The sequence below is a fragment of the Rhinoderma darwinii genome, chromosome 6 (genome assembly GCF_050947455.1).
Source record: "Rhinoderma darwinii isolate aRhiDar2 chromosome 6, aRhiDar2.hap1, whole genome shotgun sequence".
Classification (NCBI taxonomy): Eukaryota; Metazoa; Chordata; class Amphibia; order Anura; family Rhinodermatidae; genus Rhinoderma; species Rhinoderma darwinii.
Window position 1 is genome coordinate 87,768,241 of NC_134692.1, and position 21,972 is coordinate 87,790,212.

The 21,972-nt window shown below is 40.4% G+C and overlaps 1 protein-coding gene across 2 annotated transcripts in view; it reads right to left on the bottom strand.

The window, feature by feature from the left end:
• FOXK1 (forkhead box K1) overlaps positions 1-21,972 on the bottom strand; it is a 246,252-nt gene that overhangs the window by 152,742 nt on the left and 71,538 nt on the right. For both annotated transcript variants that reach the window (XM_075830015.1, XM_075830014.1), the window contains exon 2: positions 8,855-9,043. In XM_075830015.1, the coding sequence (XP_075686130.1) occupies positions 8,855-9,043 (189 nt within the window). The remainder of the gene's footprint in view (positions 1-8,854; positions 9,044-21,972) is intronic.

Here is a 21,972-nt window from a genome sequence, read left to right on the forward strand (position 1 = left end):
GCAACCTGCTTCTGTTTGATACACAGTGCAGACTGCAGTAATGTCATTGCTTAGTACAAGTGTGAATGCACTAACATTGCCACTATTAGCTCTGTGACCTGCTGGAGATCTGAGGTATATATATATGTATAGATTAACTTTGTTACAACCGGATGTGGAGCTGGTTTGCAATAGTTTATTGCTATTATGGATTTTTCTATTTTTCATTACTTGGATATTATTTGTTATATAGATTTTTTATATATATAGATTTTTATATTTTTATATATTTATTTATAATATTTGTATTGATATTTTATACTTTTATTTATCCAAATAGTGCTACCATAATCCGGTTAGATACCTTGGGGATTCCCCCGTTGGTATATTAAATTAGCCCACTAGATGCCGATAGAGAGCTCTCTGTTTGTTGCATCTATGTATTATTCTCAGGCTAAGTAAGTAGCTGTGCTATGTAAGCCCACTAGATGCCGATAGAGAGCTCTCTGTTTGTTGCATCTATGTATTATTCTCAGGCTAAGTAAGTAGCTGTGCTATGTAAGCCCACTAGATGCCGATAGAGAGCTCTCTGTTTGTTGCATCTATGTATTATTCTCAGGCTAAATGGCTGAGCTGTGTAAGCCCAGTAGGTGCCGTTAGAGAGCCAGTCTGTGCTCGTCATCTAAGCTGCTGGCTGCTAAGCCCTTTTAAGGGCTGGTGACGAATACCAGTCGGTCTCAGAGCTCGCCCTACGCGTTTCCTTGCTGTCAGTGTTATCTGCCGCAATTCATCAGGGGCTGCAGATGGTAAGTGTTGTTGTTCATTTATTCATTATTAGCGTGCAATGCAATGGGTAGAATGGCATTCAATCATGCCTGACGTCAGATCAGTTTGCTAGCCACAGTTGGCGGCAGAACACTCCACAATTTAAAGGAACAGTGTCATCACAAATATTTTATTAATATGTTAAAGATGTTAGTGCCTTAATATAAACGTTTATTTTCATTTGTGTGTTTGTGTTTTACTGTTTCTTTTTTTCACACTTTTTTTTCCCTATGGGGGCTGCCATTTTTTGTTCCATTTCTGTGTGTGTCGATTAACGACACACACAGACATGGAATACGGCAGCCACAGTCCCATAGGGACTGCGAACGGCTCCCGTCCCATTGACTGCCGTGTACGGCGTCTGTGTGGGAACTGCGCATGCGCCGCTCCCACACAGTCCTATTCGAAATTGGCGCCGTCCGGCGCCATTTTCCTGTGGACCGGAAGTCGCGGCTGGACAGTAATATCACTACTTCCGGTCGCGGCTTCCGGACAAGTGCACATGGAACAGCGGCAGCAAAGGGAGCGGACGGGCCGCGGCGGCAGGAGCAGGTAAGCGATTTCAATGTATGTTAGTGTTTGTGTGTGTTTACTACTGCATGTAAACCTACTACACTGTGGGTTACCTCAAAAAATGGCGACGCACAGTGTAGCAGGTTAAACCTTTCAAACCCCTCGTTTATCCCGGCACTAGCCAGGATAAAGGAGGGGGGGATGCTGAGCGCTCACTAGAGCGATAGCTTTTAACCCAATGTTGCAATGCTGCAATTTTGGGAACTAGCTCCAAACAGCTCCATCTAGTGACCAAAAATGGGTAGTATTATAAATTTGAAAAAATTTATAATATTTCCTGACTCGCGAAAAAAATAAAAAAAATTTGAACAATGTTTTATCACCCACACACTAAATGTTTAAATTTTAAAAAAAAAACATGTTTTTGGGGCGACACCATGCCTTTAAGGTGGAGAGTCCACCCCCATTGTAATGTCACAGCCTATCGTGTCGGCCGGCAAGTTCAGCAAATCACTCCCTCTTTCAGGGGCTCGTCCGTATCAAGCCAATCACAGCGGTCGAGAGACCTGCTGCCCCAGTGTGGCATGAATGGGGATGATTGGCTAGACGGGATGCACTACGTGTAGTGCACAGGTCCCTGCCATGTTCCCTGACGTGAGAGCCATGGGAGGGGCCTGGAATGACTCACTCCAACTATCTGATTTCAAAGTGCCGAGCTGTCACTCAAGGCTTTTCTGCACACACATGGTAAGGTGCAAAGTAGTAAATATGTAATTCAAATTACATTGTTTGTGTGAGCGGGTTTAGGTGCTATTATTATCCTAAGCTTCTGGCTTGGATATAAGTTCACCTTTGCTTTGGGACTTGAACAGGAATGCAAATGCATAATTATGCGTGGTATAAATACTTCTACATTCTGTTGTTGTAGATAGTGCATATTTTTATTTTTATATGGTAAATAGACTGTATACGGGAAGGTGTATATATATATATATAGGTAGGTCTGAATTAACCTCAACTTTGAACCTTGGACGCGGGTACACATGCATTATTATGCATGGTTATATGTTAATTTATTTATGCATTCAACTGCTGTAAGTATGATAAATAGACACTGAAGGGGGTATTTTATTCGATGTTCCTATATGAAGCTGGTGAATGACATGTAGTCATTAAAAAAACAAAATAAAGTAAAAAAGTTACACATATTTGGTATTGCCGCGTCCGTAACGACCCCGACTATAAATCTTTTACATTATTTAACCCGCACGGTGAACGCCGTAAAAAATGTAATAAAAAATTAAATGGAAAAATTGCTGTTTTCTGTGAATCCGGACTTAAAAAAAAATGTGATAAAAAGTGATCAAAAAGTCGCATCTACTCCAAAATGGTACCAATAAAAACTACAAGTCTTCCCGCAAAAAAAAAGCCCTCACACAACCGCATCGGCGAAAAAATAAAAACGTTACGGCTCTTCAAATATGGAGACACAAAAACAAATAATTTTGAAAAAAAAGCATTTTTACTGTGTAAAAGTAGTAAAACATACAAAAACGATACAAATTTGGTATCGTTGCAATCGTAACAACCCGCTGAATAAAATTATTGTGTTATTTATATCACACGGTAAACGGCGTAGATTTAAGACGCGAAAAAGAGTAGCGAAATTTCAGGGTTTTTTCTATTCCCCCCAATAAAAAAAGTAATAAAAGTTAATCAATAAATAATATGTCCCCCAAAATGGTGCGATTAAAAAATACAACTTGTCCCGCAAAAAACAAGACCTTATACAGCTATGTCGACGCAAAAATAAAAAGGTTATAGCTCTTGGAATGCGCCGATGGACAAACGTAAAAAATGGCTTGGTCATTAAGGTTTAAAATAGGCTGGTCATTAAGGGGATAAACTTTTTTTTTTACTTTTTTTTAAATTAACTTTATTAAACTTTTCTACTAGTCCCACTAGGGGACTTTAATATGCGATTCTCCGATCTCTTTTATAATACACTGCAATACTTTTGTATTGCAGTGTATTACTGCCTGTCCGTTTAAAACAGACAGGCATCTGCTAGGCCATGCCTCCGACATAGCCTAGCAGGCATTCATTACAGGCAGACCTGGCGGCCTTTATTAGGCCCCCGGCTGCCATCGGAGACACAGACAATCTGCGATTTCATCGCCTGGTGTCGGTGGGAGAGAGAGGAAGCTCCCTCTCTCCAAAATCACTCAGATGCGGTGCTCGCTAATGAGCGCCGCATCTGAGGGGTTAAACGGGTGAGATCGATGCTTATATCGATCTCACACGTTCGAGCAGGGATGCCCCCAGCCCTCAGCTACCTCTGGTAGCGGAGAGCAGGGACATTTAACGGCTCCCTGCTCCGTTTATTTATTCGGATGCAGCGTTGTGAAAAGGCTTATGCATCAGAATAAAGCCCATTAGTGGCCGCCGTGAAAAGGCGTATAGGCGGTCACTAACGGGTTAAATGGGTTTTCCCACGAGAGACATTTATGACATATCCACAGGATATGTCAGATAGATGCGGGTGCCAACTCTGGGACCCACACCTATCTCCAGAACGGGGCCCCTTAAACCCCGTTCAGCCGCTCTGTGTTGTGGCTGAATGAAGTGAATACCGACCATGAAAAAGTTTATATGGTTGTAAGTTACGTAAACAGCGTAGCTCGCTGAGCTACGCTGTTTCCCTAAGTCCTATAGAACTGAATGGTAGTTATGTAAACAGCGCAGCTTGCATTCATCGAGCTACGCTGTTTACGTAACTCACAGCCATATAACCTATTTCATGGTCGGAATTCACCTCATTAAGGCGCAACACAGAGCGGTTGAACAGGGGATTAGGGGGCCCCGTTCTGGAGATAGGTGGGACCCGAATCCTGTGGATATGTCATAAATGTCCCACATGGGAAAACCCCTTTAAGTGCCCAATTTTTGGTGCCCAGTTTCTGCCACTATAGACTAATAAACTGTTCGTAGATTCTCCTGGGTATGGCGATGCCACATCTGTCGACTTAAAGCGGCTCTGTCACCAGATTATCAAATCCCTATCTCCTATTGCATGTGATCGGCGCTGCAATGTAGATAACAGTAACGGTTTTGTTTTTTTTTAAAACGATCATTTTTGGCCAAGTTATGAGCTATTTTATATTTATGCAAATGAGCTTTGAAATGGACAACTGGGCGTGTTTTTTTCGTATTTCCAACTGGGCGTGTTTTTAACAACTGGGAGTGTTTACTTGTTTTACTAACTGGGCGTTGTGAATAGAAGTGTATGATGCTGACAAATTAGCATCATACACTTCTCATCGTTCCCACCCAGCTTCTTTCACTAAAGACACACAGCGTGACGTCACCCACAGGTCCTTCAACCTTGTCGTCGGACAAAGAAGATACAACGGCTGAAAGGCGTCCAAAAGTTTAATATGCTTACCTGCACATGGTGATGCTGCTGCAAATTCAACTGTACACCTGGAGCTGTGGTGTCTTCTTTCTTCCGACGCCAAGGTTGAAGGACCTGTGGGTGACGTCACGCTGTGTCTGCAGTGAAAGAAGCTGGCTGGGAGTGATGACGTCACCCACAGGTCCTTCAACCTTGGCGTCGGAAGAGAGAAGACACCACAGCTCCAGGTGTACAGTTGAATTTGCAGCAGCATCACCATGTGCAGGTAAGCATAGCAAACTCCCTAGAGACAAGCATATTAACCTTTTGGACGCCTTTCAGCCGTTGTATCTTCTTTGTCCAACGACAAGGTTGAAGGACCCGTGGGCGACGTCACGCTGTGTGTGTTTAGTGAAAGAAGCTGGGTGGGAACGATGAGAAGTGTATGATGCTAATTTGTCAGCATCATACACTTCTATTCACAACGCCCAGCTAGTAAAACAAGTAAACACGCCCAGTTGTTAAAAACAATACACGCCCAGTTGGAAATACGGAAAAAAAACACGCCAAGTTGTCCATTTCAAAGCTCATTTGCATAAATATAAAATTGCTCTTAACTTGGCCAAAAATGATTGTTTTTAAAAAAAAAAAACAACTTTACTGTTATCTACATTGCAGCGCCGATCACATGCAATAGGAGATAGGGATGTGATAATCTGGTGACAGAGCCTCTTTAAGATGACACCATTTTTATTAATATCCGTCTCGGTCTGTTTCCAAGAATGATCCGTCCGACTGGAACTCTATGTGCTCTCTATAAAATTGAGAAGAGAAAATTCCTCTTCTCCCATTCTGTCCGTAATCCACCTTTTCAAAAAGGAAATAATGTCCGAGCCTTCCGCCCCCTCTGGAAAACCTAGAAACCTCAAATTAGCTCTTCCAGACCTATTCTCCAGGTCTATAATTTTTAGCTTCTTGTCTTTATTACTTCCTTTTAGCGATTTCATTCCTTTTTGTAACACATCTACTGTATCTTCCAGCTGAGAAGTTCTAGCTTCCACATTTTCCATATGCGCTTTATACCTGAACATACTGTTCCCTAAAAAGTTCACCTGCTCCCCCAGTCTACCCACCTGGGCAACAACCAAACTTATTGACGCATTACATTGGATAACCGCCATTAAGATATATCCGTCAAACTAGGGGTTCCATTCTCAGTAACCTCCAGAAACATCACTCCATCACCATTTCTATCTTCCAATTCAGCACTCGTATCTGCCATTACACAAGCCATTTCTTTTTTACTACTGCTTGACTCTCCCAAAGTCTTATCCTGAGCTCTCCCTTCTGCCTCCTTCAAAGCCCCTTTTTTTTATAGAACCGCAGCTAGGGATACCAATGCAAAACTACCCAGTTTTGCGGCAGCCGCCTCTTTAATTTTATCCACTCTTCTAGCCATTACAAGCGTTGTGACTGGGGTGGTGACTGGAGTAGGCATGAACGATTTACCCTTCCTTGTCGCTGTCTGCCGTGTCATATTCACTTCTCCCAGCTTTTAATTTAATACTTAGCTTTAGCTGTAAAAACGCCAACCACCACTTTTTTTTTCCCTTGCTTTAGCAATTCCAGAGTTTTTTCCAGACTGAATCCAAAATCCTTATGTAGCGAAAAGCTACTAAACATGTAGCAAAAGCAATGGCAATATAGCAGCAGTAACAGTCACACCGTCCCATCCAGCCTCCTCCTGTGACTTCCTGCGACCAAGGGTGATCAATTGTAGTCAAAATTGACAACAGACGGTCATCTGAGGGGCATCCTGCAGCCGACAAACAGAGATCGCACTCAATAAACGGTACTCAATACATAATGCTCACTTGAGCCAGCAACTCCAGCAGTAATGCTCAACAGTGCTAACCGCTCCAGCACTAAAATCTTCTTCCCAAAGAAGCAGCCCAAAATCAGCTCCAAGGGAGAGGCAGAGGGATAAGAAGTGTAGAATCCAAGGTAATCCAAGGACTGGGAGAACCAGAATCTTGCAGTAGCAGCGCAGGTAGCAAGGCTTCTAAGCCAGCATCAGAACCAGAAATGCTAACAGGGTGTGTCCCGTGGAGTATCACATGTTCACTGTCACATGGTGCGCTGTATCCCAGGCTACATGGAGCTAGAGCAGACCTACACACATCTGCTCACATAGCTACCACACCAACCAGACAAGCCATCAAAAAAATAAAAATATTTTCATTTAACAATCAGCTCTTTTGTACGAATTACTGGCAGCTTACGGATAAGGTAAAAAAGAAGCAAAATTGTCATATATGCTTACACTACCGTTCAAAAGTTTAGGGTCACTTAGAAATTTCCTTATTTTTGAAAGAAAAGCACAGTTTTTTTCAATGAAGATAACATTAAATTAATCAGAAATACACTCTATACATTGTTAAAGTGCTAAATGACTATTCCAGCTGCAAACATCTGGTTTTTAATGCTGTAAACAGTTTTGCTGTTTAGAGGAGTTATAAAACTGACCTTCCTCTGAGCTAGTTGAGAATCTGGAGCATTACATTTGTGGGTTCGATTAAACTCTCCAAATGGCTAGAAAAAGAGAGCTTTCATGTGAAACTCGACAGTCTATTCTTGTTCTTAGAAATGAAGGCTATTCCATGCGAGAAATTGCCAAGAAACTGAAGATTTCCTACAACGGTGTGTACTACTCCCTTCAGAGGACAGCACAAACAGGCTCTAACCAGAGTAGAAAGAGAAGTGGGAGGTCCCGCTGCACAACTGAGCAACAAGACAAGTACATTAGAGTCTCTAGTTTGAGAAATAGATGCCTCACAGGTCCTCAACTGGCAGCTTCATTAAACAGTACCCGCAAAACGCCAGTGTCAACGTCTACAGTGAGGAGGCGACTCCGGGATGCTGGCCTTCAGGCAAGAGTGGCAAAGAAAAAGCCATATCTGAGACTGGCTAATAATAGGAAAAGATTAATATGGGCAAAAGCACACAGACATTGGACAGAGGAAGATTGGAAAAAACTGTTATGGACAGACGAATCGAAGTTTGAGGTGTTTGGATCACACAGAAGAACATTTGTGAGTCGCAGAACAACTGAAAAGATGCTGGAAGAGTGCCTGACGCCATCTGTCAAGCATGGTGGAGTTAATGTGATGGTCTGGGGTTGCTTTGGTGCTGGTAAAGTGGGAGATTTGTACAAGGTAAAAGGGATTTTGAATAAGGAAGGCTATCACTCCATTTTCCAACGCCATGCCATACCCTGTGGACAGCGCTTGATTGGAGACAATTTCATCCTACAACAGGACAATGACCCAAAGCACACCTCAAAATGATGCAAGAACTATTTAGGGAAGAAGCAGGCAGCTGGTATTCTATCTGTAATGGAGTGGTCAGCGCAGTCACCAGATCTCAACCCCATAGAGCTGTTGTGGGAGCAGCTTGACCGTATGGTACGCAAGAAGTGCCAATCAAGCCAATCCAACTTGTGGGAGGGGCTTCTGGAAGCATGGGGTGAAATTTCTCCAGATTACCTCAGCAAATTAACAGCTAGAATGCCAAAGGTCTGCAATGCTGTAATTGCTGCAAATGGAGCATTCTTTGACGAAAGCAAAGTTTGAAGGAGAAAATTATTATTTCAAATAAAACTCATTATTTCTAGGGTGACCCCAAACGTTTGAACGGTAGTGTATATTTAAAAATGGCACTTGGTTAAACTGCTTCAATCTAGTAAGAACATTCTGAATAATAATGCCAGTAAATAAACACTTTTCAGGTAAGGCTGTTCATAATGGCATTTTTTTATCATTGGTTTCAGTATTTTTGTCAGCAATAGCATAGTCTGCAGCACTATTCTTTTTCTGTCAAAATTACCAGAACTCAAGTGGATATAAGTCAGTGCGATCCATCATAGCGTGGTTATGAATGGAAGCCATGATGTTAGTGTAAAAAGAGCCCTACTGACAGATATGGAAGAGAAATTACGTGCAAAGGATTCCTTATACGTCAGGTACAGACCTGATAACCAACATTATATTTTTGGGGTTTATAATGCAAAGCATACATCTGAGGGCAAACTTTCGCCCGCTTTGTGTTGCCCTGGTATTTTCTGCGGCCAAACAAAAGCCTCACCTGATGGTTCCAGTCGGTGAGGGTAAAGGACTTACAAAGCTTCTCATATCTGGTTCTGGTATGTGTATTTGCAAAGATGAAATGTGACGATATATAGGAGAAGGTGGCATGGGAGGTTTCACCTCCTTTTCCTGATAGAGCGCGCAAAACTTTATCTTTATGACAGTGCTGGGGAACCGGAATGTGCACCTGTAAGAAACAAAGTACTGTTAGTCTAAATCTGTGACGGTATGTTGTGCAAGATTATTATCTCTAATTGGTGCTGTATGCACTCCATATTTGAGATAGAAATATATGTGCTAAAGAGAATGCTAAACAACTACTAAAACAATCTGTAAATATACATAAAATTTTGTCTATGACCTAATACATCATGAACCCAATCAACTACGTAATCACAAATTTCAATAGGTTGTCAACAGAGAGTGACAGGATGTGTAGTCAGGGATTCCTTGAGAACTGGATAAGTAAATTTGGCACCATGAGAACAGCCTGAAGGATTTATTTTTTTTAAGCTCGGGTTCAGCACTGTTATTTTGAGATTAACACAGCATAATACACTATGGACACAATTAGTTTAAATTATGTATTAAATTTTAAATTTTTTTTATTTAAGATTAGTCATGAAACAAAAAGGAAGCTTTGCAACAGTATTTATATTTTACATTATAATACGGTTCTCCAAAAGCAGCAATGTAAATGATGGATAATTTTGTTATGATTGCCGTAGCAAAGTTTAACCCTCTAGGAAACAGCCTGTTTTGGCCTTAAAGATTAAACCGATTTTTTTCAAATCGGACATGTTACTTTGTGCGGTAAATAACTTTGGAATTCTTTTACCTATCCAAATGATTCCGAGATTGATTTCTCGAGACATATTGTACTTTGTTACTGAAAAAGTTGGTCGATAAATTCAATATTTATTTGTAAAAACCATCAAAATTTAGAAAATTTGCAAAACTTTGCGCTTTTCTAAATTTAAATGTATTTGCTTGTTAACGGATAGTAATACCACACAAAATAGTTACTAGTTCACATTTCCCATATATCTACTTTACGTTTGCATCGGTTTTTTTTTTAACATTCTTTTCTTATTCTAGGACGTTACAAGGCTTAGAACCTTAGCAGCAATTTCTCACATACTCAAGAAAATTTCAAAAAGGCAATTTTTTTCAGGGACCAGTTCAGTTCTGAAGTGGTTTTGAGGGCCTTCTATATTAGAAACCCCCACAAATCATCCCATTTTAAAAACTGCACCCCTCAAAGTATCCAAAACAGCATTAAGAAAGTTTCTTAACCCCTTAATGACCGAGCCATTTTGCACGTTATTGACCAAGGATTATTTTTTTGTTTTTTCACAGTCGCATTCCAAGAGTCGTAACTTTTTTTTTATTCTGTCGACATAGCCGTATAAGGGCTTGTTTTTTGCGGGACGAGTTGTATTTTGTAATTGTACCATTTTTAGATGCTTATAATATATTGATTAACTTTTATTAAGTTTATTTTAGGAGAGTATTGAAAATAAGCAGCTATTCCAGCATTGATTTTCACGTTATAAATTTACGCCGTTTACTATGCAGCGTAAATAACATGTTAACTTTATTCTATGGGTCGGCACGATTACGGGGATACCAAATATGTAAAGGTTTTATATGTTTTCCTACGTTTGCACAATAAAAAGCCTTTTAGAAAAAAATTACCTGTTTTTGCATCGCCGCATTCCAAGACCCGTAACGTTTTTATTTTTCCGTCAATGTGGCCGTATGTGGGCTTTTCTTATGTGGGCGATTTCTTTGCGTGGGCGCCGATGGGGGGACAGAGAAAGCTCCCTCCCCCTGTCAAACACATTAGATGCCGCTGTCACTATTGACAGCGGCATTTAATGGGTTAAACTGCCGTAATCGTAGCGCGCTTCGATTCCGGCAGTTGCAGCAGGAGCCAGGCTGTGTAGAACAGCCGTGCTCCTGCCGCTGATCGCGTGGGTACAGTGACAGTACCCGTGCCATCACAGGACGGATATATCCGTCCTCCTGCGCGAACTAGCAGCTGCTGAGAACGGATATATCTGTCCTTCGGCGTTAAGAGGTTAAAGAGGCTCTGTCACCAGATTATCAAATCCCTATCTCCTATTGCATGTGATCGGCGCTGCAATGTAGATAACAGTAAAATTTTTGTTTTTTTTTAAAAACAATCATTTTTGGCCAAGTTATGAGCAATTTTATATTTATGCAAATGAGCCTTTCTAATGGAAAACTGGGAGTGTGTTTTCTCTTATTTCCAACTGGGCGTGTATTGTGTTTGTAACATCTGGGCGTGTTTACTTGTTTTACTGTCTGGGCGTTGTGAATAGAAGTGTTTGTCAGCATCATATGTCAGCATCATACACTTCTATTCACAACGCCCAGACAGTAAAACAAGTAAACACGCCCAGATGTTACAAACACAATACACGCCCAGTTGGAAATAAGAGAAAACACACTCCCAGTTGTCCATTAGAAAGGCTCATTTGCATACATATAAAATTGCTCATAACTTGGCCAAAAATGATCGTTTAAAATAAACAAAAAAAACACGTTACTGTTATCTGCATTGCAGCGTCGATCACATGCAATAGGAGATAGGGATTTGATAATCTGGTGACAGAGCCTCTTTAACTCTTTAGGCATTTCACAAGAATTAAAGCAAAGTAGAGGTGAAATTTACATATTTCCTTTTTTTGCAGAAATTAGTTTTTAATCCTTTTTTTCCTGTAACACAGAGGGTTTTACCAGAGAAACGCAACTCGATATTTATTACCCAGATTCTGCAGTTTTTGAAAATATCCCGCATGTGGCCCTAGTGTGCTACTGGACTAAATCAAGGGCCTCAGAAGCAAAGGAGCACCTAGAGGATTTTGGGGCCTTCTTTTTATTAGAATACATGTTAGGCGCCACATCAGGTTTGAAGAGGTCTTGTGGGGCCAAAACAGTGGAAACACTCCCAAAGAGATACCATTAGGTAAACTACACCCTCAAGGAATTTATCAAGGGGTATAGTGAGCATTTAAACCCACAGTATTTTTGCTGAATTTAGTGGAATAAGGCAGTGAAAATTAAAATCGAAATATTTCCCAATAAAACAAAGACAAAAAACACTCCAACATTTGCAAAGCAGTTTCTCCCTATTACAGCAAAACCCCATATGTGGTCATAAACTGCTGTTTGGGCACACTGCCAGGCTCAAAAGGACCTCCATTTGGCTTTTGGAGCGTAGACTTTGCTTGGTAGTATTTTTTTGGGGGGTTTTACTGGTATTTAAGTTTATAATGAGGGGACACATGTAATCTGTGAGGCGTACAATAAGGGTATATGTAAGCTGGGCAGAATAAATCAGGGTATATGTAAACTGTGCGGAGTACATTCGAATATATGTAAGCTTTGAGGAGAACATCAGGGTGTATACATAAACTGGGCAAAGTACATTAGGGTACATGTAAGATGTGTGGAGTACATTACAGTATATGTAAGTTGGGCGGAGTACATCAGGGTATATGCAAGCTGGGCGGAGTACATCAGCGTATACGTAATCCGTGAGGCGTACATCAGGGTATATGTTAACTGGGCAGAGTGTATCAGGGCATAATAGGATGATGTAATAAAGGGGTGAATGAATAATAAAATTAATAATCCATGGATTGGTGTGGTACGCTTTGAACCAATCCTTTATGCACAGGCCGGGTTTTTAGGGTATTATACAAAATATCTGCGCTCCAGTATTACCTAATCTTTGATTTCTTCACCCGCCCTATAAGCAGCACAAGGTCCTAAAGTTTCCTCATCTCCGCTGCATCTACGGGATCCACCTGTGGGGTCTAGCAAATGATGATGTGGGGTTTTTAGTGAAAAACCACTGGACCTAAAAAAAATTGTCTGGGCCATCATTTAGCATAATTTTGCTTCATTGATTTCTGAGAGTTACAAAGTTTCATTTTTCCGTTGACGGAGCTGTGTGAGGGCATGGTTTTTGTGGAACGAGCTGTAATTTTTTTTGGGGTACATGTCATTATTTTTGTCACTATTTATTCAATTTATTGGGAAACGAGAAAACCAAAAAAACAGCAATTCTATAACTGTATTGCTTCTTCTTTTTGACTGTGTTCGCCGCGCAGTATAAACCACTATAGAATCCGTGGTTGCTGACCACAAAGTCCTCCCATCCTGCCGACGCCTTTCTCCAGAGATGCCAGCACATGCGGCCGTCATGTTCCGCAGTGACCACTAGGGTGCGCGCGCAAGCTCAGTCCAGCCTTAAAGAGCCAGAACGCACACATGTGAGATTGAGCTGATTGCTCCAAGATCACCCTGGACTATAAGGAGGGCCCTGCCTCTTCAATGCCTGAGCATTATTTGTACCTACCTGTGTCTGTCTTTGCAAATGGTCCCTTGAGTGTTTTCCAGTTCCAGTGTTCCCGTTCCTGCTACCTGTAACCCGTATCCCGTGCCACTGTGCTGTACAGTGTTGGAGTCGTGTTGTGTCGCCTACTACACCCACTGTGTTCCACCGCACCTGTTGTCTGCCTGCTGCCAGAGTTCCATCCGAGCCTAAACCATCGCCACTGTCTGAATTGCCACGGGTACCTTTCCGAACTATAGACATTCACTTTGTACCCTGTTTGCCCAGCTGCTATACCGCTACAGTGATACGGCCCAGTGGGTCCACACCCCCGCCACGACAACCGCATGTTAACTTTATTCTGTGGATCGATACGATTACAGCGAAACCAAATGTATAGCATTTTTTTTTACGTTTGACTACTGTGAAACAATAAAAACTTCTCCAAAAAAAATAAAAAATCATGTTTTAGTGTCGCCATTTTCTGACCGCCATAACTTTTTTTATTTTTCAGTTGATATCGCTGTTGGAGGGCTTGTTTTTCGCGTGACTAACTTGTTTTTGTGGGTACCATTTTGGGGTACCTGCGACTTTTTGATTACTCGTTATTAAAAAAATTTCAGACACAAGGTGACCAAAAAAATTTAATTGTCAGTTTTTTATTACATTTTTTTACGGTGTTCAATTTTTTCTAATTATAAAGGACTTAATCAGGGAAACAATGCGATTATTGTTTTCATTACTTTAACCCCTTCCCGCACCTTGACGTTAATGCACGTCGAGGTGAGCAGTAACTTCGCGCACCTCGACGTGCAGTTACGTCTGTGCTTTGACAGTTAACCGCCGCGTGGTGCTACACCGCAGCGGCGGTTAACTGTGCAGGGTGTCTACCTTGCATTCCCTGTTGCCGATCAGCGGCCCATCGCCGCTGATTTCGGCAGTTAACCCCTTCGATGCAGCGGTCGATTCAGATCGCCACATCTAAGGATTTTAGCGGAGATCGGCAGCCCCCACGTGAAATCACAGGGCTGGCGATGGTACCCATGGCAACCGGACGCCAGACAATGGCTTCAGAGCTGCCATGTACAGAAGCCTATGAGGACCAGCCGGAGGCAGGTCGTCGTAGGCTTCCTGTCAGTGTGACTGTCACGTCACAATGACAGTTGGAATGCATTACACTACGTAGGTAGTGTAATGTATTCCAGCAGCGATCAGAGCTGCAAGTCTAAGTGTCCCCTAGTGGGACAAGTAAAGAAAGTATAAAAAATAAAAATATTTGAAAAAAATATTTTAAAAATAAAAGTTATAAGTATAATATACACATATTTGGTATCAACGCGTTCGTAACAACCATCTATAAAACTATAATATTATTTTTCCCGCACGGTAAACACCGCAAATAAAATAAACGAAAAACAATGCCAGAATCACTATTTTTTTGGTCACCACCCCTCCCAAAAAGTCGTATGCACGCCAAAATGGTACCAATACAAACTACATCCCGTCCCGCAAAAGACAAGCCCTTACACAGCTTTTTTGACTGAAAAAAAAAAGTTATGACTCTCAGAATATGGTGACACAAAAAATAGTTTATTTTATAAATAAGTTATCTTATTGCGCAAACGCTGCAAAATATAAAAATAACTAAATACATATGGTATCACGGTAATCGTATCATCCCGCAGAATAAAGTATAATGGTCATTTATAGCCATGGGCGAAAGCCGTAAAAAATAAATAAAAAACAGTCAGAATTAATGGTTTTTGGTCACCTTGCTTGACGAAAAATGGAATAAAAAGTGATAAAAAAAAAAATCGCATGTACCCCAAAACGGTACCAATGAAAACTACAGATTGTCCCGCAAAGAATAAGCCCTCACATGGCTGCGGTGGTGAGAAAATAAAAAATAGTTCTGGCTCCAAGAATATAGCGATGCAAAATGTGCAGTGTTCCAAAAGCGGATAAGATCGGGCACCATTTATCAGTGTGACACTGGCCACATATCTGCAGATTATTATTTATTTACCCCATTATTATACCCTCTTATTATGCTCCTGATGTACTCTGCCCAGCCTACATGTACCCCCACATTATAAACTGAAATACAACAAAACGCCAGAGCTACTACCAAGTTAATCTGTGCTCCAAAAGCCAAATGGCGCTCACTACCTTCTGAGCCCTACAGCGTACCCAAACAGCCGTTTACGTCCACCGATATGGCATCGCCATACCCGGGAGAACCCTGTTAATATTTTATTTGTGGTATTTGTGGCACAAACTGGGCACAACATATAGTGCACTAAAATGGCACATCAGTCGAAAATTCACACCATCCGCTGCGCAGGAAACCTTTTGCGCACCATGACTTAATAGCATGTCGTGGTGTGGGGGGTGATGTATGGAGCGTCTCACTCACTGAGCCTCTGCCATACGCTGCGGGTGTCAGATGGGTATTACAGCTGACACCCGGGACTAACGGACAGAAACAGCGATCGCATTGTTACAGGAGCATGTAAAAATGACAATATACTGCAATACATTAAGAGGCTCTGTCACCAGATTTTGCAACCCCTATCTGCTATTGCAGCAGATCGGCGCTGCAATGTAGATTACAGTAACGTTTTTATTTTTTAAAAACGAGTCAAGTTATGACCATTTTCGTATTTATGCAAATGAGGCTTGCAAAAGTACAACTGGGCGTGTTGAAAAGTAAAAGTACAAGTGGGCGTGTATTATGTGCGTACATCGGGGCGTGTTTACTACTTTTACTAGCTGGGCGTTCTGATGAGAAGTATCATCCACTTCTCTTCAGAACGCCCAGCTTCTGGCAGTGCAGATCTGTGACGTCACTCACAGGTCCTGCATCGTGTCGGCACCAGAGGCTACAGTTGATTCTGCTGCAGCATCAGCATTTGCAGGTAAGTAGCTACATCGAGTTACCTGCAAACGCAGATGCTGCTGCAGAATCATCTGTAGCCTCTGGTGCCGATGTGTCCTCGCTCATCTGACACGATGCAGGACCTGTGAGTGACGACACAGCGTGATCTCTGGAGAACACGCTGTGTCTGCACTGTCAGAAGCTGGGCGTTCTGAAGAGAAGTGGATGATACTTCTATACACAACGCCCAGCTAGTAAAAGTAGTAAACACGCCCCGATGTACGCACATAATACACGCCCAGTTGTACTTTTACTTTTCAACACGCCCAGTTGTACTTTTGCAAGCCTCATTTGCATAAATACGAAAATGGTCATAACTTGGCCAAAAATGCTCGTTTTTAAAAAATAAAAACGTTACTGTAATCTACATTGCAGCGCCTATCTGCTGCAATAGCAGATAGGGGTTGCAAAATCTGGTGACAGAGCCTCTTTAGTATTGCAGTGTATTCTACCAGTGATCTAACGATCGTGGGTTCAAGTCTCCTATGGGGATTAATAAAATTTGTAGAAACAAAAGTAAATTATTAGTGGAAAAAATTAAATAAATATTTAAAGTCCAAAAAAACAACCTTTTCACATTTTTTTCTCTAAAGTAATGTGAAAAAAAAAAAAATACACAAAATTGGTATTGCTGCGTCCATAAAAGTCCAAACTATTACACTATACCATTATTTAACTCGCACGGTAAACGCAGTGAAAAAAGAATTTAAAACGGCAAATCCGCTGTTTTTTGGTCACCTTGGCTCTACCAAAAAATGTAATAAAAAGTGCTAAAAAAGTTGTATGTACCAAAAAATGGTACCAATAAAAACTACAGCTTGTCCCGCAAAAAATAAACCCTCACACCGCTCTATTGACCGAAACATAAAAAAAGTTATGGCTCTCGGAAAGCGGGGAGGGAAAAATTAAAAAGGAAAAGCAAAACATGGATCAGTCCGGGAAGGGTTAATTAATTTCTAATGAAAAAGCATTTATGACCACATGTGGGGTATAGCCGTACTCGGGAGAATTTGCTTTACAAATATTGGGGTGCTTTTTCTCCTTTATCCTTCGTGAAATTGAAAAAATTCGACATTTTATTGGAAATAATGTTGATATTAATTTTCACGGCCTAATTCTAATAAATTCTTCAAAAGACGTGTGGGTCTAAATGCTCACTATACCCCTAGATAGATTCCTTAAGTGGTGTAGTTTCCCAAATGGGGTTACTTTTGGGGGGCGTCCACTGTTTTGGTCCCTCGGGGGCTTTGCAAATTCGACATGTCACCCAAAAACTATTCCAGCTAAATTTGAGCTCCAAAAGCAAAATAGCGCTCCTTGCCGTCTAAGCCCCGCTGTGGGTCCAAACAGCACTTTATTACCACATATGGCGTATTTACGTAATCGGGAGAAATTGTTTTACAAATGTTGGGGTGCTTTTTCTTCTTTATTCCTTGTAAAAATTAAAAATGTCGACGTTTTTCCAGCAAAAAAGTTGATTTTTACCTTTACAGATGAATTCCAATGAATTCAGCAAAACGACTGTTTGGTCAAAATGCTAACTTTACCCCTAAAAAAATTCCTTGAGGGGTGTAGTTTTCAAAATGGGGTCACTTTTGGGGGGTTTCCACTATTTTGGTTCCTCCAGTGCATTGTAAACGCGACACGGCACTGAAAACTATTCCAGCAAAATCAGAAATCCAAAATCCAAATGGCGCTCCTTCCCTTCTGAGCCCTGCTGTGGGTCCAAACAGCAGTTTATTACCAAATATGGGGTATTGCTATAATCAGAAGAAATTGCTTTACATATGTTGGGGTGTTTTTTCTACTTTATTCCTTGTAAAAATTTAAAATGTCTTAAGTTTTTTCAGAAAAAAAGTAGATTTTCATCTTCACATACTAATTCAAATAAATTTAGCAAAAAAATGGTGGGTTCAAAATGATAACTATACCCATAGATAAATTCATTGAGGGGTGTAGTCTCCAAAATGGGGTCACTTTTGGGGGGTCTTTACTGTTTTGGTACCACAAGACCTATTCAAACCTAACATGGTGCCTAAAATATATTCTAAAAAAAAGGAGGCCCCAAAATCCTCTAGGGGCTCCTTTGCTTCTGAGGCCTGTGTTTCAGTCCATTACTGCACTAGGGCCACATGTGGGATATTTCTAAAAACTGCAGAATCTGGGCAATAAATATTCAGTTGCATTTCTTGGGTAAAACCTTCTGTGGTACAGAATAAATGTATTACAAATTAATTTTCAAAAAAAAAAAGACATTTGTAAATTTCACGTCTACTTTGCTTTAATTCCTGTGAAACGCCTAAAGGCCTGAATGCAGTTTTGAATACTTTGAGGGGTGCAGTTTTCAAAATGGGGTGATTTATGTGGACTTTCTAATATATAAGGCTTTTGAAATTTTCTTGAAAATATGAGAAATTGCTGCTAAATTTCTAAGCCTTGTAACTTCCTAGAAAAATAAAAGAATGTTCAAAAAACGATGCAAACATAAAGTAGACATATGGGAAATGTAAACTAGTAAGCATTTTGTGTGGTATTACTATCCGTTTTACAAGTAGATACATTTAAATTTAGAAAAATGCTAATTTTTGCTAATTTTCTCTAAATCTTGGTGTTTTTTTTACAAATAAATATTTAATTTATCAACCAAATTTTTTTTCCCTAACTTAAAGTACAATATGTCACGAGAAACAATCTCAGAATCACCTGGATAGGTAAAAGCATTCCGGAGTTATTACCACATAAAGTGACTGAAGGCCAAAACAGGCTCAGTCCTGAAGGGGTTAAACTTTTATTTTTTAAATGTCAATTTTTTTTGTTCTTTTTTTTTTTTTTACTTGGGGACTTGAAGATCTGATCTTCTGATCCCCTGTACAATACACTGCACTACTTATTTAATGCAGTGTATTGTAACTGTAATTTTTCATCTGACAGTTAAGCCTATTAGGTCCTGCCTATGATTGCTGCCGTTGCAGCAGGATGTCAGCCGTATATTACAGCTGACACCCGCTGAAGATGAAGCGAGTACAGCTCCTGTGCCCGCTTGATCTACAGGATGTGTCTGGTACGTCGGATTGCAGTAACTTACTTGCAATGACGACATACCAGACACGTCATTTTGCAGGAAGGGATTAATGACATGCATATATTTCTCCTCTAGTCTGAGCAAATGTAGAATATAGAATATACCCTTTGTGAAGTTTTGAAGCATAAAGGATACAAACACAAACAACCAGTGATTTTATATTACTGGCTCCAAAAAACTGGAAATCTATTCACAAAAAAAAAAAACACACCACATGGCTGGGTTCACACATCGCGATCTGCTGTTTTTCGATGCAGTTCTAACCGCACCTCAACTGCAATGTGTGAGTGGACCCTACATCATATTGAAGAGCTCAGTGACTACTAAACGTGGCAATGGGATTTCCAAATATTAATACAGTGGGCACACAGAAAGGGTGTGATAGATAAGCCATGAAAAGTACAATACAAAAACACACAAAACAAAGAGGGCAAAACACTACTAATTGCACAATCCAATGAGTAAAAATCTAAATATTTATTATGCCACAAATACACAAACAATTAAAACACCATATATAGTAGAAACTATAAGAGACATGAGCAGAAACTAGCACTAATACAGTACATAGATACACACTAGTTCCACCCAGGATGGGATGGATAGGCGATAAATGTTTATGAGAAAACCGCTTTTGGAACTATATCATGAGCAGCGAGGTGTTCCCGCAACATGTTGTACAGTTATGACAAGATGATGGTGCGGGCTCAGAAGCTGGTGGTGCTGCTAGTGCAGGACAACACTTGCCCAGCGAAATTCCCTTAAAACTGCAAAGGTGCAGAGTGTGTACCAAAAAGGGATAAAAAAGGACACCAATTATCAGTGCGACACAGACCTGTGCATAAAGGATTGCTTCACAGCGTAACACACATATATGGATTATTTTACTACTTTTTTACCCCATTATTATACCACCTGATTATGCCCTGATTTACTCTGCCCAGCTTACATATGCCCCCACATTATAAACGGAAACACCAGTAAAATTAAAAACAAAATTACTACCAAGCAAAATCCAAAATCCAAAAGCCAAATGATGCTGCCACCCTTCTGAGCCCTACACTGTGTCCAAACAGCAATTTACTTCCACATATATGGCATCGCCATACCTGGGAGAACTCTTAATAATTTCTGGGGTGTGTGTCTCTAGATGGGCACAACATATTTGCCCCTGAAATGGCAAATCTGTGGAAAAATTGCAATTTTCACCATCCATAGCGCATTCATTTCTGGAAGACACCTGTGGGGTCAAAATGCTCACTACACCCCATCATAAATGCCTTGAGGGTGTAGATTTCCAAATTATGTCAGTTTTCAGGGGTTATTTCACAAAAGAGCCTCTGCATCTGCAATTGTGAACCAATTTTATGTAAATCGACAAATTAAGCCTCAAATTTGAATGGTACTCTTTCACTCCTGAGCCTGGTCGTATGGCCAGGCAAAAGATTAGTGCCACATGTAGGGTGTTTTTAAAACCTAGAAACACAGCATAATATTTAGAGAGCTGTCTTTTTATGGTGGCACAACATATTGGACACTGAAATGGCATATCCATGGAAAAATTGCCATTTTCTCTCTGCAACATCCACTGCAAACTTATTTCTCAAAAACACATGTGTGGATCAACATGCACACTAAACCCCTAGGTAAGCGGTGTAGTATCCAAAATAAGGGCACTCCTGGTTGGTTTCCACTGTTTTGGGCCCACAGGGGCTTTGCAATTGCGGCATTGTGCATAGAGACCAATAGAGAAATAAAATATTTTGTGGGGGTGATTCCTTTGTTTTGGCATCACAAGACCTCTTCAAACCTGACATGGTGCCTAAAATATATTCTAATAAAAAGAAGGCCCCAAAATCCGCTAGGTGCCCCTTTGATTCTGAGGCCTGTGTTTCAGTCCAGAAGCACACCAGGACCACATGTGGGATATTTCTAAAAATAGCAGAATCTGGGCAATAAATACTGCATTATGTTTCTCTGGTAAAACCTTCTATTACAGAAAAAAAATTATTAAATATGAATTTCTGAAAAAAAATAATTACTTTGTAAAATTCACCCCTACATTGTTTTAATTCTTTTGAAATGCCTAAGGGGTTAAGAAACTTTCTTAATGGTGTTTTGTTTTGAATACTATGAGGGGTGGAGTTTTTAAAATTGCGTGATTTATAGGGGTTTGTATCGTATGGGCCGCTAAAAGCCACTTCACAACTAAACTGGTCCCTGAAAAAATAGCCTTTTGAAATTTTCTTGAATATGTGAGAAATTGCTGCTAAAGTTCTAAGACTTGTAACGTCCTAGAAAAAGAAAAGTACGTAAAAAAAAAAACAATGCCAACATAAAGTAGACATATGGGATGTGAAATAGTAACTATTTTGTTTTTTATTACTATCTGTTTTACAAGCAGATACATAAAAATTTAGAAAAGCGCAAATTTTTGCAAATTTTCTAAAAATGTGTTTTTTACAAATAAATATTGAATTGAACTTTTTCTGGGTGGGTAGTATGTGTATTTATTATGTAATTTATTTTTACTTTATTTAACTTTTCTTTTTTATTATTCTGGCATGTCCCTCAAAAGGTCCGAAAAAAGACTTTCGGGGTACTTTATTTTTTATTTTCTTTTACACCATGTTTTTCCACTATAACTGGAGTCGCTGTGCAAACGGGAAATCAGCCGTTATAATGTCTAGTTAGACCCAGCAGCAGCCGCTTACTAATGGCATCCAG